This window comes from Manacus vitellinus, unplaced genomic scaffold, assembly GCF_001715985.3.
Source record: "Manacus vitellinus isolate BGI_N305 unplaced genomic scaffold, ASM171598v3 scaffold_31_pilon, whole genome shotgun sequence".
NCBI classification, from domain to species: Eukaryota; Metazoa; Chordata; class Aves; order Passeriformes; family Pipridae; genus Manacus; species Manacus vitellinus.
Window position 1 is genome coordinate 1510504 of NW_021940379.1, and position 27547 is coordinate 1538050.

General features: G+C 44.5%; 1 protein-coding gene across 1 annotated transcript in view; it reads right to left on the reverse strand.

The window, feature by feature from the left end:
• Window positions 1–27547, reverse strand: part of GRK3 (G protein-coupled receptor kinase 3) — a 65647-nt gene that overhangs the window by 27845 nt on the left and 10255 nt on the right. The window contains 6 exon segments of the mRNA XM_029961106.1: window positions 212–263; window positions 1357–1418; window positions 2389–2463; window positions 3331–3432; window positions 6671–6744; window positions 20614–20690. Of these exon segments, the coding sequence (XP_029816966.1) occupies window positions 212–263; window positions 1357–1418; window positions 2389–2463; window positions 3331–3432; window positions 6671–6744; window positions 20614–20690 (442 nt within the window).

Here is a 27547-nt window from a genome sequence, read left to right on the forward strand (position 1 = left end):
CCTTCAGCCATCAGAGAAATCCAAATTCTATTAAGTGAGGACAGGCAGAAGGGATGTCCAGACAGGAATAGTCAAGGCTGTGTCTAAGAATAGCAGAGCAGTGACATCCACCACCCTCCTTAATAAGGCCTTTGCAGAGAAGGATTCAAAACTGAACATTCTCTTTCCTGTACCAGCCTTTGACAAGATAAATATACTTGTAAGTACTTACATGAATATTTAGCTCTACGTTTTTCCATTGACAAAATCTAGTAAACTTGTCACTGTAAAAAAAAAAAAAAAAGTTTAGAAGTTGTCTGAGACTATTGTGTAAAGTATTACAGGAAATGTCAAGACTCTGATATTTAAAATCTAGTCTGAGCTAGGGTGTGGGGTGGTATTTAATAAATGACAGCCTTCCTTTCACCAACTGTAATCTTACCCCCACCAAGAAAAACAATTCCTAGGCAGAGCACATTTTGTATTTTACATCCTTGTAAGAGAAAGAGAGCAGATAACCTTATCCCTGTAAGTGCTCAGTGTGTCCCCACATCTCTCTTGCAGATGGTTTTTAATTTTTAAACAACTACGTTTGGAACTAACAAACATTTAAATTACATCAAGAGAAAGATAATTATAAGAAAACAGAAGCAGCTCGATTTATGTTAATGAACCTCCATATACTCCAAGGAACATTTTAAACTCATCTTATCTTAAAATAGGAAAAACATCAGTAATACCACAGACTCTTGGAAAAAAAAAAAAGCTGCTTATTTCTACATGAATAATTAAGTATTTATTTTCAGAGTAAGAAATAACAGTTTTATGGAGGCATTCTTACAATTATCACAGAATAGCATTAAACCAGTTTATAGAGTGGATTTGGGTGTTGCTGGGTGAGAGCTGAGCTTTCCAGACCCTGTCCACAGGAGCAGCTCTGTTCAGGTTAGAAGGGCTGCTCTACTGAGCCAGGTCTGTGCCTGGAATTCTTTATTACACCTTTTCTGCTTAATTTCAGGTTCCCAGTCATGAACCACAACAACTGGGCCTCCAATCCCACACCAGAAATGGTCACTCATAGAATGTCCCCCCAAGAACCCAGTTCTGCTTTTTTAAACCTTTGAGCCCCAACTCCAGCACGTTATTGCTGTTATTGAGAAATCCATTATCTTTACAACTGTTCCACTCATACATCCTGACATTAATCAGGATATCACACAAGGCTGGTTACTTGCAAAGTTTGCTGATAAACTCCATTTAATTAACAGGGCATTATTAGACATCTCTGGCCTGATTTTACAGCAGTACTGAAGGGATTTGGTTTCCCACTACGTCACATAATACAATGACAGTTCAGGTAATATGTCATGTTCATACCTTTCCATAAATTTTTGAAATATTTTTCCTCGGAGACTATCACAAATTTCTTCTATATATGGCTAAAAAGGGTGAAGAAACACAATTAGTATTTAAGCAGACAATAAATGGCTTTTGCAATCCCATCCATTACACAGAACTCTTGACAGCCCCACAGAGCTCCAGCCCATTCTGTGTTTTCCTTAAGAAGCCTCAACGAAACATTTAAGCTTTATTTGGCTTCCAGAAACTGAGCAGGTGCCCTGAAGTCAAAAATAAAATATCGTCATGAGCTGGAAAACCTTCAAGGTTTACCTTGGGAGGGGGCAGGGGGGCAAAAGTTCTCATCTCAAATGTATTTAAACAATAAACTGTCACCCCTGTGGAAACCGAACTTCGCAGAGCTGCTCTCTCATCTTTGTGGTGCTTCTCTCCTCTCTGTCCTTGCTAAGAGACCAGTACCTTCAATTCACAAGTGACTTTTCCAAGGGAAATCCCTTCCCTGGATGTGAGATAGCCCCCAGCGACCTCTACTTTCCCCCAGCTGAGACGTCACCCAGCTCTGCAGGTACCAGTTTGTCATTTCTCCTCATTGCAACAGCCAGAGCAGCTCACAAGCAGCAAGAGAGATCAGGCAGGGGCAACCTCCACATTTTTGCAACACATGAAAATACATCAGATTGAGAGAAAAGACATTTAAGCTTACAAACACCCCCATGACTGATAAGACAATTTCTCCAGTTTAGTCTATCCTGACAGGATGAGCATCTTCCTGATGTAAAGTGATTTACTCTAAATCATTTAATGGCTTAAAATTACAGAACTATAAAAACTCCTCTGTTCCTATACCAAGGTATAGTTTGCTTTTATAAATGTGCTTAAAAATACTATAGATAAGAAGAGTAATTTGTAATTTTGACTTAGAAAAGCATTTCAATCCCACTAGTACAGCTCAGAATACATACCAATCCCATTTATTCTGTCTCCTAAAATAATATGTACAAAGTCACTGTCAGAGAACTGAAGCTGAACATTCACACTGTGAAAGCTCACCTGAAAAAGGCTGGCTGGCACTTGTTTCTTGGCTAAATGTGTTTGCACATGATCTACAGCTTGTTTTGAGAAAGGCTTTTGGAAGAGAAAAAGAAAGATTTCAAACAGTTGGAGATGTCAGGAGTTTCATTTCAGGTCACAGCACTGTTGTTCTTTTCCTCATATGGAAAACCACCGACCCCAGAATGAAACAATACGGCCTCCCCCAGGTATATCACAGTGAATATTGGTGTGAAACATGCAGAATGATCCAGTAATATAATTATTCTAAAGCAGGAAGGCAGGAGAAGGGAAGATGAGGAGGAGGGTGAGATAATGCTCCTTTTAGAAAACCATAAAAAATCCCATTTACAGGGACAGCTCTAGAGCCAGAAGCAGACATGGACTTTTTACTAATAAAATAATGTGGTTTTGATGAAAAAAATGCTTAAACCCTTCACCCAAGGAACCAATCCACCAGGACACACCACCTTGTAAATTCTTCTTTCAAATAAGAGTAAATGAAACTGTTAAAGACACATCAATGGGCCAAAATTTCAGCTGGAGAAAATGCGTATTTTCAGTGACTTTAACCAAGCTGCATCTGCCACAACGTGGCACACACACACCTGGCACTCATCTAATCTTATTTTAAAACAGAGATTTCCTTTGAAGAAATATAAATGAGATAAATCTCCTGATACTTCCTTTGTGTACCACTAATAAACAGTTCAATAAAAATGGGCTCATCCTGCCAATCTTTACACCTCAGTACTGCAATTAAAAAAACAAAAGCAACAAGCTGAACTCAGCCAAAGCCAGAGCTGGGATTTCAAACAGAAATCCAGAGCTCTGCAAGTATTTGTAACGATTCCTTCAGCAACTGTGAGTGAAACAGCAGATCTGTTGCATGATCCCTGCTGCCAGGGTACCCTGGGCAGGGGGAACTGGGAGGATACACACGTGGGAACAGGACAGCAGCTCCTTCATGATGTAGGTGTCGTAGATCTGCCGGCTGCGGGACAGCCGCTCCTCCTCTGAGTCCAGCTTCTCGTACTCCTTGATCTGCAGAAAGGGGACAGGGAGCATCAGACAACTTCTAATGATTTTTCAGTCATTTGGCAAAAAAAAAAAAAAAAGCTTTATTTTGGTTTATTATTTTCTTAATTAACACTTAAAGGAAAACCACCTGCAACACCACAGTTACAGCTGATTTGAGACTTCCCTTCTAGCTTGGAATTTTCCAGCCCTGGCACAGCTGCCCAGGGAATGGTGGAGTCACCATCCCTGGAGGGATTTAACAGATATGTGGATGTGGCACTTGGGGGACATGGTCAGTGGTGGCCTTGGCAGTGCTGAGGGAACAGCTGGACTCAATGGTCTGAGAGGGCTTTTCCAACCCAAACAATTCCCTGATTCTATGATCACAGCACAGTGGGTACAATGTCCAAGAACAAATATATAAGGCACATTCCAAAATGTTCACATAGTTCAGCTACATGGTGAATTTGAACCCTAAAGGTGGCTAAAACACAGTTTCACAAAATATATCAAGTTTCCTCAGGTGTGCCGCAGGAGATCAGTGTGTTCCAGGTGAAACAACAGAAATCCCTCATGGTTCATTTACAGAACAAAACCTAACAACCAGTTCCAGAACAAAAAGTTCACCAAGTCCAAGAGCCCTTTGGAGCATATTTAGGGAAAGAGTTCTTCCAGGACTGACAGAACATAAGAACCATGCAAGATCTTTAGGGACAGGACGCAGCTCTGACTTGCTGGACGCTCCCAGCATTGCCATCTGAGGTTCTGGGATCCAAACAAATGGCATTGTGCAGGCTCCACACCACAGAATCCCAGAAACATTTAGGTTGGAAAAGACATCCAAGATCATCCAGTACAGTTACTGAGAGACAAACTGGGACCAACCTATCTTTGAAGGTGGAACATTAATTAAACTCAGTATCTTCCTGGCCGTACTCCTCTTGTTTGCTGATACGATAAGGCCCCAGTTCCACCCCGATTTGCCATCTGTGCTTCTTCCCCCTTGATACCAACTTATAATTAAAGTGATTCAAAATGTCTTTGCTCAAGAAACACTTTTAATTAAGGCAATGACACAAAATAATTAGAAGTATAGGAAGAAGCCTGATCTATATCTGATCGTCTTCCTTGAACACAAGCTCCTGCCCCTCAGTATTTGGTTGTTAAAGCTCTCAACTCTGCACCCAGTGCTGAGGGCTCTCATGGCAGCCCCCCAGCTATGCTGGACCCAGTCACCATTTCCCACCTCCCCTTACAGTGGGATTCTTAATGAAGAAACCCTTTGTTTTGTAAAGGTTTGGAGAGCGGGACAGCAGGTAACAAATGTCCTCACCAGTGATCTCCCATCCTGGCTGGGAGAACGTCTCCCCAGAGGCTGCCTGACACAGCTCATCACACAGGTGATGAGATCAGACACCTCTCTGTGATCACACCCCTGACATCGTCAGGAGCAAATTTTACATGTTTATTAAAGACAATGTTACAAAAAATCCACAGCAGGAAGAGCTGAGAGTGTCCCACTTCTAACACACCCTGTCCCTGCCAGCACAGCTTCCACTCCTGATCTGGAGAGAAGGGAATGTCATCAGATACCCTGGCAACCTGCAGCTCTTCTCTGGAAAAGGAGCTGACGAAGGATCTCCTCAAAAACTGGAATCAGAATTCATTTGTTTTCAAGCACCTAGAAGCACTTTTTTTTTTTTCTTCTCCTTTTTTTTCCCGTTTCCTTTCCCCCTTTTTTTTTAAAATTCCTTTTCTTTTCCTTTTGAAACCGATCAGGATGAATCACTTATCCCGTTAAATGCCTGATCGTGACTCCAGCTGCAGTGATATGAAATCCCTGGAGTACGGAGCTCTTCTGCATCCAGCAATTTTTAATGTAGCAATGCACTCAAATTATTCTACGTGTAATAAATGCAGCAAGTAAATCAAATATATAAAAAAAGGAAAAGCTCCTGGATCCGGTATGTCACAGAGGAAAACACAATGAGCCTCTCTTTAAATATCCTTAATGGGATTTTTCCAGAAGTACATGACAAAGCACTGAAATTCTTTTGAGGCAACACTTTGCTAATAACCTAAAAATATAATTTTGAATTGTTTCAGAGATAAAGAGGGAGCTAAAAATATCTTGCTAAACAATCTGGTACAACAGGCCTTTTTGGATTACTTATGACAGTGACATCGTCAGTGCATAAAAAGATGGAAATGATAGGAAAAGATCCACTATTGACAGTAGGTATCTTATCTGAGTGGGGGACAGTGTATCACTGAGGACTGATCTGCAAACTGATCCCAGCCATTTGTGCTTGGAGCCCACTGGCACAAAAACATTTAAATGATCGGCTCAGAGTAACGGCAGACAGAGCTATCCCAGGGAGCAGCTCTAATTAACCCTGAGCAATCAGGCATGTGCATGTCTGCACTGAAACCAGCACCTGGGAGGGGATTAACTGTGGGTTTAGTGTCACAAATGGAACAGGGAGTGAATGAATGGAGGGATGGGGCTCAGGCCGTGCAGCAGAGGTGGCTGGGGAAGGACACGGCATGTTCCTTGGAATTATTGGTCCTTTGGGATGTGCCCTGGGCATGGTGCCTGTCAGCTCCTTCACTGAGTATCTCATGACAAGGGAGTACAACTCATGGATCTAAAGCCACCTCTTGTGTCCCCCGTTGGAGGATCCTCTTACCCCTGTGCAGCTCTGCCACAGCAACTCCCAAAACATCTCACAGAATCACAGGATATGCTGAGTTGGAAGGGACTCACAAAGATCATCAAGTCCAACTTCTGGCCCTGCACAGGACCATCCCCAAGAGTATCATCCAAACGCTTCTGGAACTCTGTCAGGCTTGGTGCTGTGACCACTTCCCTGAGGAGCCTGTTCCAGCAGCAGCTTTCTTCCTATCTCCCTCCCACCATGCCATGACACCCCAGCTGCACTCTGTTGGCTTTTCTACAGGTAAAAGGACGTTAGGGAAAGGCCTGAAGGGTTTGAGAGTGTCATCCCAACTCCGACAACTCTCCCAGCTCCTTTCCTACCAGCCCATGCAGCTGCTCAAAAAAAATGGGCAAATCCCATCTATGCTACTTGAAATACTTTTTAAGAGCCCTATACCAAATCAGCAAGTTGATTAAATATTCACACTGCTACACATGGACCCCCTCCTTCCCTCTCAGCATTCCCTGCCCGAGGAGGAGCAGGACAGCCTTCCTCAGCCTTGCTCCCTGCAGAGTCCCAAACCTCCCTCACTGGCCACTCACCTCTTCATAAAACTTCAGCTGGGGGACAGCTTCATCAATCTCATTCATGCAATAGTCTTTAAAGAGCAAAAATCCTGGAAAGAAAAACAGAAAGATCAGAAAAACTGTCTCATTACGATGATGACTTGTAAAAAGGCACACAAAACCACCCAGGTACCATCATGGGCTGTAAATACCTGTGTGAGCATCCCCACTTGCCAAGGTTTAGGATGTTGATTACCAGGCAGCTCTTCATTCCCATCACAAAGGGATCCCAAGCCTACCTCACCTCCCACAGGTGTATTAAGCCCATTCCCACTCCTACGTGCTGAGGATTTTATGAGGCACTTCCATAACACCAAAATATCCCATTCCTCTTCACAGACCACATTTTCTTCCTTTTTTTCCCCCCACTGAAAATAAGACATTATTCATGTTTGGGGTTTTCTGGAATAGATTTACCTAAATTTTATTGATAAAACGCAGCCTCTTTTGCATTCCCATTTCAGAATTACCGGTTCATGTTACCTCTAATGGGGTTTTATTGCACAATAAATTACACCAGAGTTTTTACAATTCCTTTGCAAGTAATTTAGAGCCTGACCCCAGCAGCCAGATGATGAGGATCTTCCATTATGAGCATTTTAATGCAGTCACAACCTTCATCCCATGGAAGCACCATCTTTCCATGCCTCTGAGCTGGCACCTGCTACCCTGGTACTTCACACAGGGATCTGTGTCACAGGGGTGGGCTGAGAACTGGGTGAAGTCACAAACGTCCCCATCACTGCCAAAACCCACCAAACCCTCCCAAAGTTGCCCATCTCCCCATCCAGACCGTGCCCCTCCACTGAGCACACCCCTCCTTGCCAGCCTGCGTGGCATGGACCTGGTTTTGAGGACAAAACGTGCCACTTAGGGACCTGAAACAAATTCCTTATTTCACACATGATGGAACCAGCGGCGGCACGGAGCAGAATCCTGCTGAATGGACTGAACTTTCCTTGGACAATGAACCAAAGAAGATTGCAGCCGGGTAATTAAGAGACTGAAGAGTGGCACAGACAGCGCTGAATGCACTGAAAGAAAAATCCCTGGCGTGGTCCCAGCTCCTGGCCGGGGACCAAAAAAACCCACAAACAACAAAAAAAAACACAACAACAAACCACAAAGACAACTGTGGGAGGAGTGTGAAAATATACCAACACACATTTCCAACAATGCCACGCCAAACATTCCAGCCCTGCTTAGTATTTTCCAAACTTATTTAATTTAATTATGGCAGAGAAAGAAAAGGTTCCCAAGCCCAGGGCACGGGGAACAATCGGAGGCTTATGCTGCCGTGGGATACACTCTGCTCCTCCCTGGGGCCCTTTGGCACTGCAGTGCCATGTAAAAAAGCAGATATTCCCAAAATTTACAGGCTGAGAGAACTGGGAATGTTCAGCCTGGAGAAGAGAAGGATGTGTGGAGATGTCACAGCACCTTTCAGTATCAGACGGGGCCTACGAGGAAGTGGGAGAGGTACTCTGCATCAGGAACTGGACTGACAGGACAAGGTTTCAGTGAAAGGGGGGAAATTTAGGTGAGATACAGGGAAGAAATTCTTCCCTGTGAGGGTGGTGAGACCCTGGCACAGGGTGCCCAGAGAAGCTGTGGCTGCCCCATCCCTGGAAGTGTCCAAGGTCAGGTTGGACAGGGCTTGGAGCAACCTGGGCTAGTGGAAGGTGTCCCTGCCCGTGGCAGGGGGTTGAGCTAAATGAGCTTTCAGGTCCCTTCCCACCCAAACCATTCTGTGATTCAAACAAATCCGATTAGAGCTTAATGTTCTCCGGACTGGAATTGTTTCTGTTTCGACCTCCCATTCTGTCAACAGATCCCGCACTTCCCTTGCAGCACAAAGGAAATCTCCTTTACTGCTGCTCTTGGATTGAGTGAAAAATGATCAGCCAGAAACTGCAGCTCTCGGATAATGGCAAAACGAAGTGACAGATGCAGCATTGAGTAAGTGACAGGAGTTTTAAGAAGTTCAGGGAGAACTGACGAAGAGCACAATAAGCACAGTTAACGACACACAGAAAAATAAGCCCAGGAACAGAAAGCAGGAATTAATAAAATGATAGCGTTAAGTAACAGCTAAAAAGAACCAGCAATTATTTATGAAATAAAGATGCTGACAGCTTTGGCTTTAAAGATTCCTTCTGCTATAACTATATAATTTCTGCAACAACCAGATCACTGGTTGTTAAGGGAAAAGAAAAATATTTTTTCAAAGCTTTCTCTGGTAACAAAGTGATGGATGATATCAATAATACATACACAGTGCAAGGTAGCACCCAGCTCCCAGCCTCCTCCTTCCCAGCCTCTGGACAACTATTTTTCCCATTATCTTGGTACAGACAATCTTAGGCTAAATTTGCCAAATGCCACAAATTGCACTAAGACTAATTACCAGGTAAAATGTCTTTAAAGGAGGGGTAAAGGCCACTCTTGAGGTTTGCAGCTCAGTCTTCAGCAGATGCTCACGAGCAGGTAGGGAGGGGAGTGAGGAGAGCAGATCCAGGTGAGACACCTCACCTGTAACCCAGTATTCCCAGAGCTGATCTCCAACCAGACGAGGTCCTTTTTCACAAGCTTATTTAAAGCCACCTGTTTGCTAGCAGAGCCTTTTAAAAAAATAAATAAAATCCCCAATGTAGAGCCCTATTCTTACAGTTTTAATAAAGAAACACTGCCCTTTCAGAGAATCCCAGAATTGTTGGAGTTGGAAGGGACCTCTGGAGATCATTCAGTCCAACCCCCCTGCCAAGGCAGGGACACCTGGAGCAGGCAACATAGGAATGTGTCCAGGTGGGTTTGGAATGTCTCCAGAGAGGAGACTCCATAGCCTCCCTGGGCAGCTGTTCCAGGGCTCTGCCACCCTCCATGGACAGTAGTTCTTCCTCAGGTTGGGGTGGAATTTCTTGTTTTAGTTTATGGCCATTGCTCCTTGTCCTGTCACTGGCACCACTGAACAGAGTCTGGCACCATCCTCACACCCCTTGGAGATATTTCTATGGAGATATTGATGGGAACCCCTCTCAGTCTCCTCCAGACTAACCAGTCCCAGCTCCCACAGTCTCCTCATAAGGGAGATGCTCCAGACCCCAAATCATTTTCATGGTCTCCACTGGACACTCTCTAGCAGCTCCTTGTCTTTCTTAAACTGTGGAGACCAGAACTGAATCCAACACTGCAGATGTGGCCTCACCAGGGCCACTGGCTGGGATTAAAGCTACCTTCTCAATTCACAGTTCCCTGGCATTTTCCTGCCCTGCTCCCAGTGCCATGGCAGCAGGATTGCCTGGTCAGCAGGATGGGCAGGCATGCAGCCCCTGTCAGCTGGGAATGGCTCTGCCAACATCCCCCAGGACAGCAGCCAGGAGAGCCAGCACTGCATCTGCCTCCTCCAGCAGTCTAAAGGTCGCCTGCATCCACAACACCACCTCTCCATCTCCACCAGAATACCAATTAGCTGAGAGCATGGAATAATAAACAAGATAAAATAATAATGAGGAACTCCATCATAAAACACTTGGAGAAAATGACTTATCTAGTTCGAGCTGGAATTTTATGAGTATCTGATTCACATAACCTGTTAACAGGAGTAAATAAAAATCTTATTAAAGCAAACAGGAGTGACTAGGTGAGAGAGCAGAGCTAAAAATAGCCACATTTAGCCCCAATACAAGTGTTCACAATGTCACTGATTGAAAGGAAGCTGCATCTATTTACAGCAGGCCTGAACGTGGTCCAAAATGCTGATGTAGACTCTTTCTAGTAGGCAAAATAGCAAATTAGAGAACAAAAATACCAAGCTGTTTCCAAATCCTAACGAAACGTGCTGTGTATAAATACGGAATCACGACAAACAAAGAAGTAGTGACATCTGCACCAGAGACGGGCTCGTTTCCCGGCACTGCAGCCAAAGGCTCCGGCTCCAGGCAGGAAAAGTTTCAGCACAAGCCAATCAGGAATGTGGCTGGTGCTCTGCAAAGTGTGCAACACAGGGCTTGTCCCTGCTCCGGGTGCTTAAAGGTCTCTGACCCAAGTCCCTCAAAGACCTCTCCTGATCCTACAGGGCTGAAGTAACAGACCCCTCAGTACCAGTAACAGGTCTGGGTCATAGACACAAACATTAGGGGTAGAGGTCTACTATTAAATCATGTGAAAACTGTAATTCCAGCCAGGCTGCAGCTGTCACAGAACACCCAATCAAGTTCAGATCCTGCCCCGTACTGAACACATACTCAGCTACCACAGCACAGGGTTTTTAACACCACCTAAGTGCTCCAGAACAGAGAGAACCTTCAATTTCCTTCTTTAGGAACAAAGAGACTTGCTATTACCAGGGCAAACTGCATAGGAATTGTGCTTTGGCAAGGACCAAAGCCACAAAAATCCTCACAGCCCAGAAGGCACCACAGATTCCACTACTTTTCTTTCCCTAATCTATTCTTTGCTAATAGAGCCTAATGTTCATTCACTCTACATTAAAAATAATACATCATAACAGACTGAAACATATTCCTGTGCATACAAAGCAGGATGGAACAAACTGTATTTCATGAGAGGATATGCATCCAATGGTGAGGGAGCACAGAACAATTTCCCCAGAACAGAATCAAATTGAGCTCAAAATTAGTCTGCAAGTTGCCAGGTAGCTTGTTTAATGACGTCTAGAAATCATTATATGAAAATAAGCTTTGGCTAAAAGGTTTTAAGTGTTGTCAAAGAAAATCCTTATTTTCAGGCATATTTTCCAATAGTTTTTCACCCAAGGAAATCATTAACACTTGTTCAAGCTTGGGCAGCCCTCTTCCCATATTGCCAGACCTGTGAATGCCTTAAAGTCCTGCAGGGAGAGGAGCAGGAGAGCTGAACTGCTTTTCCAGCATGGATGTTTGGGACACAGTGGAGGAGTATGCACAAATTCTGTGTCAAACCTCAAAGGCCTGATTGAACATGCAGATTCCAGTCAACTAAAGTCAAGTATCAAAGGCATTCAACATATCAAAGGTGAAAGAAAAATTAGGGTTATATATAAGAAAAAGATGGTCTAATAGCACTAAAAAAAGGTATATAAAAACATTTTAACTTTTAAGGACCACTAAAGACAGAACTGAAGCATTTCATTTCAATCAATCAGTTATTGCAAAGCACATGATTAAATTCCTCCAGTAAAGCTAATTAAGGAATACACAGCAGTTGAGCTCTCCTTCTTTCTTCACTTGTAAATAGAAGAAACTCCCACCCCTTTGCAACTAGTATTAGCAGCTCCAGCAAGCTATTAGCAAGCTAACAAGCGGGAGCAGCTTAAAAACGTCATGGTGGTGGACTGTTATTTGTTGTCTCTGTTCTTTCCCCACGTCACAAGGATATTCAGACCCTTCAAAGGACGTGACAGCTGTTATTTTCTTGATCAGTATTTTTCCATTACACACCATTTTAAAATTACTTACATAACACAAGCCAATATCCCTTTATTGTTGAAAAAATCACACTTTTCCTTCCGACATGCTCCAAGCTATGAACTTCACTGTTGCCAATTACTGCACACTACACTGGGAGCTGCAGTTCTGCTCTTCTGAAAGGGCCCAGATCCATGAGTGGCTTTTGGTGGGGAGCAAGGCAATGGGATCATTTGATGAAGACATGGAGTAATTCCACAGCAGAAAGGTGGTCTCAAACCCCTGATGCCAGTATTTGCCTTAGGAAGTTCTGCTCAGTATCTGAACCACGTAAAGAGCCAAACTGTTCTGCCAGAGCATCAAGGAACTGTTGTACTGTGGTCAAAATCAAAACACAAAGCCAGTAGTATTCAGTTAGTAAATACACACAGCACTTAGGTAAAGAGGAGCAAAACCACTAAAACAACAGTGACAGAGTCCAGTTGATTTTCCTGCAGGAATTTCTGAGCCTTCCTCTAGTTCATTTTGGCACTCTCAGAAAGCTGCTGTGAGCTGGAGGCTCAGAAACAGATGGTTCTGCTGCTCTTCACACTCCTTCCCCTTTTAATCACAGAAATTATGGGCAGAAGTATCGAGAAACATTCAGAAACTGGTGTGCAGACTTCTGACCCCACCTATCCAATCTCCACAGACACACATACACCTGCAAGAGCAGGTTATTACAGCACTGTCGGGGAAGGGGGCCAGGACAGAGGGAACCAGCTGCCCTCCAAGGGTCCTGCTCTGCTCCCCTCTGGAGCCTGGGGATTCAGAGGCCTGACAGTGTCCATCCCTCACCTCCTGACAGTGCACCAAGTGATGTTCTTCTCCAGCCAGACCTTGCAAACCCAGACCAATTCCCCGGGGAGTTGCCATGTGTATTATCCATGCTCTTTTATAGGACAGATATTGGTATGGAACAATAGCAGCATTTGAAAATGAATCCATGGGATAACTGATAGCCAGAGGTCTCCAGCTCCTCTGCCCTGTGCCTGCCTGACCACTCCATCCCTTAAAAGCACTGCTGAAAGTGAGAACACTTAATAGCTCCAGTAATTTAGATTCTACTGACTCTGCTGCTGGTTCCTGAGCTGTTCTCCTGTTACTGATGAGTTATCCCACTGAGAGGAATAAGCAGTACTGGCAGGCCCAGAGAATCTGCTCTATTAGTAATACAGAGCTATGCAGGTAAATCTCATTAAAGTTGTTATTATGCCATGATACAGACATGGAAAACCAATATTTCCCTATTTCACAGTGGTGTTCAGATGCTTAATTAGTCTGTGAACTGTTTCAAGACACACTGATAAAATCTCCATGGGAGTGCAACCGTTTCAGATTGACTGAGGAATTGCTGGGTGGGAAGAGATGGAAATCAGGATTGTGGATGAACAGTGATGGTGTACAAGGAGAATATTCCACCAGAAAGGGACTGAGAAGGCTCATGTGAGTACAAGTGGATAGAAAGCACTACCTTTGGCACAGGATTAATCAAAGAAGCTCCTGAACTGGAAAGGACCCACAAGGATCACTGAGTCCAGCTCCTGGTCCTACACAGACACCCCAACAATCCCACCCTGTTCCTGAGAGCGTTGTCCAAATGCTCCTGGAGCTCTGTCAGCCTTGGGGCCATGACCATTCCCCGGGGAGCCTGTTCAGTGCCTGACCACCCTCTGGTTGAAGAACCTTTTCCTGAGATCCAACCTGACCCTCCCCTGACACAGCTTAAAGCCGTGGCAAACAGAGCTGGGAGAAGAGGCTGGAGAGCCACCACTGCAGGAGACCGAGGGCTTGGCTCTGCAGCTGTGGGAGGACTGAACCAACCACCCAGGGCCCATCTGATCCTAAAGGAATGAGTTTACCTTCAAGCTTCCTGGGGCAAACCAAACACACCTATGACATGTGCACAGCGGGGCCGCTGCAGGTGGTGCAGGGCTGCCTGGGGTGTGTGTGTGTTTGCTGGAAGCTTCACTGGAAACATCCAAGAGAAATGTCATTCAAATAATTTATAACTTGTTCTCTCTATATATAGTGATATTTGTTAATATTCTCTTCTTCTCTCCTATGATACTGATTCAGTTCAAAATTTCCAGTCTGCCTGGAATTCTTGACAATTTAACCCCAGAACTGTGTAACTGCACTGCTCTGCTGAGATAAAGACCTTTTTCTCCATGCCTTAAATCTTCCAAGAACTACACTGCATATAAATGCAAATATACCAGCATATGTAAATTATCCATTATGTGACGTTCCAGATGATAGGATATATATTTTTCCTATTTTAAAGCTTAGATTTAATCTGCAGCTCCCCTGGGAAATCACATAACTGAGCATCTTCAACCCCCCACAAAGGCAGGCAGGGGATCAGGCTGCAGCCCAACAAAGAAATGCTCAATTATTTATCATCAGAAGAAAAACCCAGATGAATACATGCATTTTGATAGTGACTTTGGATACTCTTTGTCCCTGACATCAAGACAGACAACTCCAATGCACATAAAATCTACAGTGGGAGTTCCATCAACATCCCTCTAAACAATCTCCGATGTAATTCATGCCAAGCACCACTTTATTTTACCACAAAATAAGAGGGTTTTGAAAGAAATGTAGCTTCCAGTAACACTGAAATTATGACATAAAAAACAGATCATAAATCTAACACTAATTTGGTGAAAAACATTGCAAACAGCAGAAGGGGCAGAGTTTTAGAAGGCTCTGACTGTGGATTTTCTCTCTTTCACTGTTCCATCCCGTTTGATACAAGCAGAGAGAATGGTGTAAGGAGCAGCTCCTCTGTGAGATGTCTCACATTAATGGTTTCTGTTTCGGTTTACAGTCACACAGTTTCCAACATCTACTTGTGGTTTGGGTTCTGTGTTGTTTTCCACTGATCACAGAACTGTGCAAGGACAGCACGGCTTCAACAGATCCCTGAGAGCCTCCTGCAGACTGTTCACAACCCAAGCTCCAGTCTCAACTTGTATTGAAAATAAGAAATAACACAAGAAAGAAGATTGGTCTTTAAACAGCATTTTAAATGTCATTTTTTGTTCATAAAGCAACTTCCTAATTTTGGTGGTGTCTACTTCTGTGTGGTGGCTGCCAAGTCAGAACCGGAACCCCAGAGAAAAACCACTTGAACAAACAACCTGGCTCCTTGATTTTACAGAAAACCCACCAAGTAATGATTTTCCCTGCTATATGGCTGCACATTATCTAACATCAAAGTACCAGAATAAAGCAAAATTATAGCAGTGCTACAAGTCTCATGACACAGCTAAGAAAAGTCATCACTGCTCTCTTCACAGCCAAAAACTCAGGTGCTGTTCTTTACTCCCGACCAAGTTTTATTGCCTTCATTGTTATTTCCTCAGAGGACTATTTAATTAGTCCAGAATGCCAACAGCACATAGATCTTCTGCTTAAATTAAACAATAGCTTAAATAATGCTCTAGGGAGGCACTTTTCCCAGCCTGTTATTTTTAGGCAGCTCGGGGAGTGCAGTGCACTGCCACACTGCCAGCACAAAGAGGAAGAGCAAGAATGTTTTTCTCAACAGATTTTAACTCCTTTCTAATGATTAGCACCAAAGCTCTGAAATAATGAAATGAGTCCACAACTAGAGAAACAAGCAACAGAAACCATGATTCATTGCCCCAAAAAACACCTCTGTTGCTGCTCACACCCTAGTTTTGGGTTGGTTTTTTTTTTTTTTTTAAACAGAAAATTGTCCCTGACCAAGCTGGAGGAAACAGCAGCCAGAAGGGTCAGGAGCACGTTTCCCTCGAGCTGAGGCAGAAAAGTCCCTGTGCAGAAGGATCTACAAAATAGAGCAAACGCTCTGGAAGCTCAGCTGAAGAGCTCAGGACCCACAGGGTGTGTGCTGAGGGGAGGAGGATGACAGGAGCAGAGCAGGAGCCTCCAAACCCCTCACCAGCTACATGTGGGTAGGAGGCAGCAGTGGTGCAGATGGCAAAATGCTCACCCCGGCTGGGAAGGCCTCCAGCTTGGAGCCTGCTGGTTGAGGAGGATATGAAAGACAGTGAAATGAATCACCCAAGAAAGATCATCCCTCACTATGCAAAAGTGGATGGTAAATAGAGGAAAAAAAAAGTTTGCAACTCGTTACACGACACCTACAAGTTGGTTTAATTAGTTCTTCTACAAGTGATGAAAATAAAGATCCAGCTTCAGGAAGGAAAAAAAATGCAAGTTATTTCCTAGGCAAGGTGAAAAACTTACACTTCAGCAAGACCAGCTGCTGAAACTGCTAAAAGATGTCCTGTTCTCATCCTTCCCAAGACCCAAACCCAACGGTTCTGCAAAGAGATGAGAAACTGAGAGGGGTGTAGACAAACCACCATATCTCACCAGCTTCAAGAGATGAGAGCAGCCTATTTGCCTTCAGGAGGGAACCAAACAGTCATCAGAGAAGCCAAGGCTGAACCGAAGCAGGACATGAAGCTGTAGGATGCTTTAGCATCACATCCCAGGATTTCTAATCCAGCTTTATTCCCTCAGGAATTCCCTCACAGGTAGATGCAGTTTGCCTGAAAGCCCAGCGTCAGACACAAGAGTCACTGAACTATAAGTGGCAGCAAGTTTGCTCCAAAGCATTTAAGAACCAACAATCCTATTCTGAAGCAACATTATGACCTAACTGACTCCCTTTAATGCCCCCAGTCACCCTGGTTGCAGCAGACCCTGATCTGCCCTGCAGCCACACTCCTGACAGCTCATTTCCCACCTGCCCTCTGAGAGCAGGGGCTCTCTAAGGGTGCCCACCCTGCAGGACAAGGGAGCACGAGAAGGACTCCATGTGCAATCTTAATGCAGTTATGGAGTACATTCCACACATAAATTATGGATATTGGGATACCAGAATCTCAGAATGGTTTGGGTTGGAAGGAACTTTAAAGCTCATCTCATTCCACCCCCCTGCCATGGGCAAGGACACTGTCCACTAGACCACCTCGCTCCAAGCCTTCTCCAACCTGGCCTTGGACACTTCCAAAACTATCTCAAAACGTCTCTTTTTCTAAAGAAACTGATAATCTGGTGTTGTAGCAAACAGGATGTGGTAAGAAGAAAACCAGCTAAGGTGGTTACGCACTCGGCTTCGAGACACGCTGTACTTCCCCAAGAGGCTTCTGCTGGTGGAGGAAGCAGCTTCTGCAGGAACAGCCGGCTGTGCTGGGCTGGCAGTGCTGCCAGAGCTCTCGTCTGGGTGCTCCAACGAGCTTCATGTCCTCTGACTCATCGGGCCATTCTTAGAGAGTTCAAGATCATTCTGGAGCATCGCTCCAGCAAACAGCAGTGCCAGCGTCAAGAGATGAGGGCAGCTTATTTGCCTTCATGAGGGAAAAGATGTAAATAGAGAACAGATGTTTGTTTATGCAAATATGATTAAGCCTTCAGGCCATTGTCCCCCCTGATGAGTTTCCTGCTCTTAATCTGATCCTAAAGGTTTTGGTTTCCAAGCCCAAGCTGCCTGTGCAGTTGCACACCTGAAGGAAGTGGCAGGGAGGAAATTTAGGTCAAGCTTTGACAGTGGGACCTGGAAAGCATTGACTCTAAAAGGATTTTAGGGCTCATTAAAGATAAATACTTGCAGATGATAAGACCAGCACCATAATTAGACACATCCATAGGGAAACATCCACAGGAACACTCTGCATGACATCAGAGTCCTTGTATCAGACAGCTGATCAAAGCCTGGGTTTACATTTGAAAGGATACTGAAAACTAAAGAAAAAACAGTGACCTGGAGCTGTGAGGAAGAATTTGTCTGGGGGGAAAAAAAGCTTAACAGTCCTCATCTACAGCACTTGCCAAGCTAAAACCAAGTAGCACGACGCAGTTTTATAGTCAGTATGAGAGGATACAGCAGTGCATACTGGATGGCTCCTCAGCTGAGGAAATAACGGCCCCGAGGAGCTGGCAGGAAGGGATGAACCAGCAGAATCACAGCTCAGAGATTCACTGCACTCGGGTTCATTTAGACTCCACCCCACACCTGCACACCCAGGACCTGCCCTACCTGTGGTCTGGCCACATCCCCGCTGTACAAACAGACAACAAGCAGAACAAAAAAGTGATTAGACTTTTAATTACCTCCCCATATTTCTTTTCACCAGCCTTTTGCATAATGCTTGCCTAAAACTGCAGGTACTTTACCACAAGCAATTATGCTAATGTCTGGAAACAGAGCTAATTGAATGGCAAAGAACAGGCTAGAAAATGCAATAAAATTTAAATGAACAACCACAGTAAGGAAATAGAATATTTTTCAGTGCAATGCCAAGTCTGCTGTTAAAAACAGTCGTGCTTAGCTTTAATCTTTTTTTTAATTCCATTCTAAATCCTACTTCAGTTTCAGAAATAACTGAAACTCCAGCAAAGCGGTAACAGAACTGCTCCTGCTTTCCAGGTTATCCAGGACAAGTCCTGCTCTGACAGTATCAGGGGAGAGGAGGAGAAAACCCCTCCTCTCTGCACAGCTCTAGCTCTGCAGCTCAACATCTGGGCAAGAAACTAATATGTTAATGAAACTCCAGGCTCTAAAATTCCAGGTTCAATGGCTACTACAAACATGAGGGAAAGAAAGGAAAGATCTAGTCCTCCCAAACTTCCAGCTACCTAATAATAATTGCTGTAACTTATCAAAATAACTGCAACAGTCCTGTTTTTCAGAACCAACTGGTAATGAAAAGCATTCAATTACATAAATATAAATATCTATTACATAGAAGTCGGCCTGTTGGACTTCTTTTTTTTCTTTAGAGAGAAAAAAAAAGGACTTCTTCATTTCACTGTCCCCAAACATGCTCAGTTGAAGCCAGGCTGTGTTTGGTTGCTTAAAATTCCGCTTATTTTGCAAGTGCCATGCTACAGCAAAATATTAATGATTCAGCACAGGCATCTGAACTGAAGCACACACTGAGGTGTCAGTGCAAGCAAATGAGGTATCTGTGCATTTATGTGGTAAAATTTTTGGCCACAATACAAAGTCATAGTTTCATGCACACATAACAGACCACACATCAGCCCAAAGATGCCCCCGTGTCACCACCTTTCCTAGGAAACCAGGTACAGCAGCACTGTGTTCACTGCAGTCTCAGTGCATTTCAGACAGGAATAAAACCATTGACCTCCTTGAGTCTTCCCAGCCTACTCCTCATTTTGCAAGACAGGAGCAGCTGTGCTGTCCCAGCCAACCCACTCCGCAGATCTGCTGGACAAAGATTTCACAAGCCCCTCATGAGATCCATTCCCTGCTTTACTACCCACCCTGCTACTAAAACAGGTTTTTTTTGTATCCAGATTTTTTTTTACTTGAGACATTAAGCCTCTGGAAAATGGACTAACCTCATCATTTCTGCAACAGCTTCTCTGGGTTTGAATAATGTTCAACCTCACTTCTCCCTTTTGCCACCCACATCACACCCTATTTCAATACTTCCCTGTAGGTCACATTTAACAGACTGCTCAGCAAAGTCTGCTCATTCCCACTGCTCTTTCCTGGATTCTCCCCAGCAGGTCCATGTATATTTTGTAATCCAGTGCCAGAATGGACAGAACATTCTGCCAGAAGAGGATTATTTCACATGCCTCACTGGCTACAACACTGATTTTATATTTAGTTGTGTGATACAGCTGAGCCAACACAACCCAGGGCTCGTGTCACAGCCAAGTCACTGAAACACGTCCACCCACCCCGAGGTTCTGCACCCTGTGTTTGTGTGATTGCTCCAGCACAGCTGGGGAGGGCACTGCTGGATCTGACTGTGGAGCACTGCAATTTTCCCCTTCTGTGGTTTACGGAGAGTTTGTAACTCTGCCCTTGTCCTCGGTGTGGTCACAGCACGTCAGCAGGACACAGAGGTTCTTGAGCCCTGCACTCACAGTTAACTAAAACACTGATCTCTGACGTTCCTGTGCAAACTCCCTGGATCCAGCCTTCCATGGAATACTGATCAACTGCTCCGCAAGTCCACTTTCCCAAAGTTTCACCCCCAGCACAAAGTGGTTTCACCCAGGCCACATCTCCCCTCGTTGTGAGCAAGAACATGACGTCAGAGGGTCAAGACAATACATCTGGGATCTTTCCTACTCCTGCTCCCTTATGAACAGACTCATTACCTCTGTGGAGGAAAAAAAGTTTAACTGATGTGACACATTATATTGTTGACAAGCCCATACCAAGTAATATAATTTTCTCTTTGATGTTTCCAAATAATTTAATTATTTTCCCTGTAGTTTTCCAGAACCTGAAGTTGACAGATTGCCTTGCTTCGTCTTCTTCCCTTTCACAACACTGTGTTTTATTGAAGACCTTTGTTTTACTAAGTCCTGTTCCATGGTTCTTCAGACCATCTACAGCACTGATTTCTCAGCAGTCATGACAGAGAAATGTAAAAACCAAACCAATCTTTAAAATATTCACGAGTAACATTTGATTGCAATAGGACTTACCAATTTTCTGATGAAAGATCTTGTCAAAGGTTAATTCACCCCTTTCCTCGAGGTATTTCTGCATAACACTGCGGATACTGAAGGAAAAAAAAGAAGGAAAAAAAAGAAGAGTTACTTGAAATTGCTTTTTTTAAACCAGACCTTTACCATACTTTGAAGAAAAGGATCAATGAAATGAAATATCCACGTAAAAGACTGGACAAGCTGGATGAATGAGCTGAGGGCAATGAGGTTCAACAAGGTGAAGTGCTGGGTCCTGCCCTTGGGTCACAACAACCCCACTCAACACTCCAGGCTGGGGATAGAGAGGCTGGAGAGCTGCTCATCAGAAAAGGACCCGAGGATGTGCCCAGGTGGGCAAAAGGCCAGTGGCACCTGGCCTGTACCATCCATGGTGTGGCAGCAGGACCAGGGCAGTGCCCATCCCTGTGCTGGCACTGCTGAGGCACCTCCAGTGCTGGGGACAGTTCTGGGCCCCTCAGGACAAGAAACACACTGAGGGGCTGGAGTGTGTCCAGGGAAGGGAACAGAGCTGGGGAAGGGTCTGGAGCACTAGGAAAGGCTGAGGGAGCTGGGGGAGCTCAGCCTGGAAAAAAGGAGGCTCAGGGGGGACCTTCTGGCTCTCTCCAACTCCCTGACAGGAGGTGGGAGCCAGGTGGGAGTCAGGCTCTGCTCCCAGGGAACAAGGGACAGGATGAGATAAAACAGCCTCAAGCTGTGCCAGAGGAGGTTCAGGTTGGATATCAGGGAAAATTCCTTCCTCTAAAGGGCTCTCCAGCCTTGGTACAGGCTGCCCAGGACAGGGACCATGTCAGGTCTGGGCCTTGGGATGATCTCTGGGGTCACAGCACTTCCCAGGGGGCATCCTGGTCACCACTTTGATTCTTTATTCCTGCATCAGGTTTTAGCTCCCATAAAACAAACTTACAAGTCATTCCGAGCTGCCTCAGGCTTTAACACTGGAGCTGCCAGGGATCAGCAGAAAATGAGCCAACAGCAGCTCCATTAGGCACCTCACTTGGCTGCAGTGCACTTAACATCTACTTTGCCTAATTTATAATGTCACAATCTCTCATTTAAACCACATTAACAAAGATTTCCTTTATTTGTCGAGTAACCTCAATATTCATTGTAATATAATGCCTATAAAAATTTCATATGGGCAACAATACAAGTACATAAATTTTAAAAATCAATGCAGGCCGGCCGTGCTGGGCCTTGATAAAACAACTCTATTGTCACAGTATCAAGTCAAAATTCCACTGGACTTTCTCTGTTTCCAATTTTAAAACTGATATTTTCATAGATACCATGTATTATTATAAAAATAACCTTGTACAAAATACTGATGCTCTAAACCATTAAATATCACTCCTATTTCTGTAGTAGCAAGACTGAGCACCTAATCCTTGTAAAATGCAGACTCTGAACTATTTCATGTGGGATAAAAATGAACAGGTCGGTTCTTGCAGACAAATTTTAACATTTTCAGAAGAGCAACTGAATTTCTGTGGTTATTTCTCATCCATTTTTTTTCTAAGGCCTCTTCTTTAACAAATAATCGTGCAGTCATGGTGAGCAGCAGAGCCCTGCTGATCTCAGAGACCATCCCCTCTCTTGTGCTCACACAGACCCCATCACCTGAGCCTCTGAGAAACCTCACAATTATTAACAAATATCTCATCCATTGAGGGAGGAAAGTATCCACACTCCTTCTCAAATGAGGGCCGGAGGCACGAGGAATTACTTGAACAGAAAAAAGTCTATAATAAAAGCCAAGAACTTTGCTGGAAGGCCCTAAACCCCCATCCAGGAAACTATCCTATTAATAGTTTTACTGTATATCTCCAAGGCCCACATGGAACACAGATCTATGAACACTGTGATCCAAAGCGAGAACTCTGGAGGCCAACCACCACATCAAGTTAGACAAGAACTGGGAGGGCTAAACACTGTTAATCAGGTTTGAGATGATAAATTATTCAGTGACGAACTTGCTGTTTATTTGTTCTTTAAGAACTGGGTCTGCTCTCTGTGTATTTTAACAACCTAAACAAAATACTGATTTCAAACGAAGAGGGAGCAGTAAATAGAGATCACAGAATCCCAGGCTGATTCAGGTTGGAAGGGACCTTAAAGCTCATCTCATTCCACCCGCTGCTGGGGCAAGGACACCTTCCACTGGAACAGGTTGCTCCAAGCCCCATCCAACCCGGCCTTGAACACTTACAGGGATGGGGCAGTCACAGCTTCTCTGAGCAATTGTGCCAGGGCCTCTCCACCCACAAAGGCAGGAATTTTTCCCTAATATCTAATCTAAGTCTTTTTCCAACCATAGCTTCCCACTGTCCTGCTTACAGAAGGACCCTCTTGTAGATAAACAAGCTTGGTCTGAGTCACCAAAGGCCCCCAGGTTCCCCCTCCTCATCCTCCTGGCTGCCCCGAGCCATCAGCACTGCCATCACAACCAGCACTGTCCTGTTCCCACTGACCACCAGACCATTAGTAACAGAATAAGCCTTTTTCATAATAACGACATCAAGAAAGCTTTCCTCTGCTCCAACAAGTGCACTGCAAGAAATTACATCAACAGATCTAGACAATGGGAGAAGACAATGAAAATTTAACGTGTGACTGAAGTGTCCAGGAAAACACTGATTGTGTAACGAGCAAATCTCTCCAGCACCTCTCCTCCTCTCCCGACATCTCGCACTTCTGGTCTGATGGATAACGTGTCAAAGGAACAAAATGTTTTTTGCAGCTACAGAATCTGAACAAATCTGTAAAATGATCACAGGCTACAGGAGTCCACACTGCATTCCAGCTCCTCAACAACACTCTCATCCCTTTAAAATCATTTCTCCTTATCCATATGAATAATAGGAATAAATTACATGGAGTGGATTATGACTACCCAGAATAATCACCTCCTAATTCTCACATGGAAGTTAAAAGGTAAAAATCCCATTGAGTTCAAAGAAACGAAGCAGAGTCTGTGTATCCTTCACAAGGATGGAATATTTTAAAATGGACCTTAGCACATTCCACAAACAGGAAGGTTCCCTCTCTGCTTTTGTCTATCGACTCATTAGTTGCCCTACACATAAACAATCTGGGACTAAAAGCTGCATTTCACAGAAACACAGCCATTTCTGAAAAGCCTTCCCCGGCCAGAGATGCCGTCAGCGCAAACCATGCACTAATGCGAGAAGTGGCCGCTTTCACACGAGTTCATCTCGGTTCACAGCATGATCTACCTTAATAGCAGCACTCAAAATGGGCAGAAACAAAAGTTGGCTAAAAATGAAATCCAGGGAGACTTCAGAAACAAAAGTATATCCGACTGGACTGCAGCAAAGCCTCTTGAAAAAATACGAAACGGTAAAAAATTCAGACGTTCCGTTTGCGGTCCACAGGCCCCGAGTCAACTGAAATACTAGGAAAAGTATATTTAGGGAAAATCAAAAATCAGGCTTAAAATGTTGTTAGAAATGCAACTTGGACTCTGGGTACCTCTTCCTGGGTACCTTTTCTTTCATGGAAAGGGTGGTCAGGCATTGGAAGGGGCTACACAGGGAGGTGGTGGAGTCCCCATCCCTGGAGGTGTTCAAGGACGACTGGACGTGGCACTCAGTGCTCTGGGCTGGGGGACAACGTGGGGATCAGCACAGGTTGGACTCGATGATCTTGGAGGTCTTTTCCAACCTCAATGATTCTGCCATTCCATGACTTGCTGATTTAACTGGGCCCACATTAAGCAGGTACCTGGAGCACAGCAAAGCCCCAGGGCCAGATGCCCAGCAGTGCCCACCCCACAGCTGGTCAGAGACAACTCTCGTAGCTGTGACACAGTAAAGAGGTTTTAGGAGAGGGGATTTTTTGCAAATGAGACAAGTATCTTGATCCTTAGCAATGCCAACAGTCCCCACGTAGCACTGGTGCCAGGAGTGTGGGCAGCTGAGTGCTCCTGCATCTCTCACAGCCCCTGGGTGAAGCTGCCCTCAGAGATTGAGCTGAACAAACGCCCCAGGGCTTGCGGAGCAGGTCAGAGCACGCTGCCTGCCCAGAGCAGGCAGGAGGATGACTATCTGCATCACCATCAAACCATGAACTCTACAAGCAGCACAGGTCACTCCAACCTGGTCAGCTCCTCCGCCTCCCCAGAAAAGGGATTTATGTCAAGCACAAGCTGAAAAGTCTGTTAAAAGGAGCTTCAGGCTCCATCTTGAAGCTCTAGATACTCCAGCCAGCATCCTGGTCTTTCAGACTTGATCAAAGAACGCCGCTGAAAAGCAACCTTCAAGGTTAAAATCCATCCTGTAATTAAACAGCTCTTGCTGCCTGTGACAGCCTGGCAGGGCACAGGCAGCAGCCGCAGTGCCAAGGTCGGTACAGGCGGAAAATGTCTCCTCCAAGACATGTCTGAAAAACTAAGAAGAAAACACATTATCTTCTTTCCAACACAGAAAAGGACACGTGCACAGCAAGAGCATCTGCAATCCTCTCAGATGAGATACAGCAGCAGTAGCAAACCAGGAGGTCCCTTGGAAAGGAGCTCACCCAGAGCCAGGACTTGTCCTTGGCTGCAACCAGAGCCAGTGCCAACAACAATCACTCTTGTTGTTGCCCTGTAACAGATCAGGAATAGTCTGTGGCTCCAAGGATAAGCATGGCACTCAAGAGAAATTAAACTTCTGCTGGGAGTACAAGTGTGTCTGCCACAGCAGAACCCACAGGATGGCAACCAGAGCCTGAGGAACAGCCCATTGGGCAGCCCCAGTTCAGACAGGCAGCAGGAGCATGACCAGAATGGATGTGGGAATATGGAGAAAATAGGAGTTACAGAGGAGAAGAAAACAAACAGCACTTGTTTTGGTATTTCCAAGACAGATAGGGAGGGACTTTTTCCACATAGTGACAGGACAAGGGGAATGGCTTCAAATTGAGAGTACATTTAAATTATATATCAGAAAAAATTTCTTCCCTGTGAGAGGTGTAAGGCCCTGGCACAGGCTACCAGAGAAGCTGTGGCTGCCCCATTCCTGGAAGTGTTCAAGGCCAGGCTGGACAGGGTTTGGAGCAACCTGTTCTAGTGGAAGATGTCCCTGCCCACAGCAGGGATTTGGAATGAGATGACCTTTAAGGTCCCTTTCAACCCAAACCAGTCTACAACTCTATAAAAGTTCTGCTATTCATTTTACATGAATCCTGTCCCTGAAGGTTTGTTACAGGAGTTCTTCTGAAAGTACCTCACACCTTGGAAGGGGAAAGGGCAAAGAATGAGGTGACAAGATGTATCCATATACATACTCCTACTATTGGAACTAAGTCAAGAAGCTACTTACTACTGGATCTTAAAGGAGTTTTTAATTATTTATCAGCAAAGCACATGATTTTTTCTTACAAATCAATAAGAGTTCAGATTTGTGGGATGTTATCTGTTGTACAGGTGCACATATACACACCACAGCTTGAGAAAAGAATGTCTGGTCTTGTTGCCAGCATTGAAGAACCAGGGTTGCATTAAGAATGAGCAGTTACAGCCACTAATACATTCATGTATAGGCTGAAACAGAAACAAGAGAACGGAAATACAAAACAAGAATGAAACAGCAGCTTTACAGAGACTGAGGGGAGCAGAGTTCAGAAATTAACTCTATCAACATTTCCTGTATCGTTGCAGGCAGGTCATAAACTTTATCTGCTCAGATCCCCAGTCTGTAAAATAAAGCTGGATTTATTTTCTCCCTCCTTTGTCGTCAGAGCAGGTACCATCCCTCTGCCACGTGTGGCTCCTGTCTCCAACGGCACACTAAGCTCCTGATGGCTCCTGGCATGTCCAAAAACTACTCAAACGCTAATAATTATTTCAGGAAAATGCCAGATATTCAGCAATTCCACGGCCACTGCTGTGTCTGCCAAGCTTTCGCAGTGCCTGCCCTCTGCACTCCCAGCATCCCTTCTCCACATCACCCAGTCACCTTCACTTATTCCTGTGTCAGAGGTAATAAACAGTGAGCACTCACAAAACATTGAACCCATTTCATTCTGCTTCCTCTCAGATTGCACCCAGCTCAAAGTTCAGCAGAAGTCAATACTTCTCCAAAACAGCTTGGTTCTCAGTTGCTGTAAAAGCTATTTTACATGTTGTCACTTTGGTTCTGGCAGTTCATCAGGTAAATTCCCAGCACAGAAAATCAGAAAGGACCATCAGACCATTTAACCTGATACATTTATCTATTACTTGTAAAATCACAGAATCACACTCAGTCTTGGAAGTCTTTCCCAACCTAAATCTTTCTGTGATTCTGTGATTAATTAGTTCAAATGCTCATTCTACTCTCATTCTCACCAGCTGACAAAGCAGTAATGAGTGAACCCAAACTCTGATTTCTCTCCATAAACATGGCACACCATGTGCCTACCACCCCTTCCACGGGACAGAATAGGGCTCTGCCATTTTCTGTCCCAAGTTCACCCATTTCTGCCCCATTTTCTGCCCTCATACCCCCCTGAAGTTCACACCAAGCCCCCTGCCAGCTCATTTCATTGCAATGAACTAATGCTCTTAGAACTGACGTGGATGATTAACAATAAATTTCACCCCAGAGCCCTGTGTGATGGAAGGGATTAAAGCTCAGCAACACCTGTCCACACCCCCCTCTGGTCCCTGCGTCAGGAGACGAAGCAGCTTCACTTATGCAAATTATATTAATGGAGAAGTTTACAAGGAGGGAGCCAAAAGCAGTAGCTGCGTAGCTACAACTTCACAACACTCACCAGCCTCATGTTCCTTGAGGATCACTGGCATTATCAGTGCTGAAATCTGAAACTAATATAAAAGCTTCTAAGTACATGAATTTTCCAGGAGTAATTGCACCAAATTGCAGTGTCAAGGACTTGCCCTTCCACCAGATTGCTGCTGCTGAGAAAT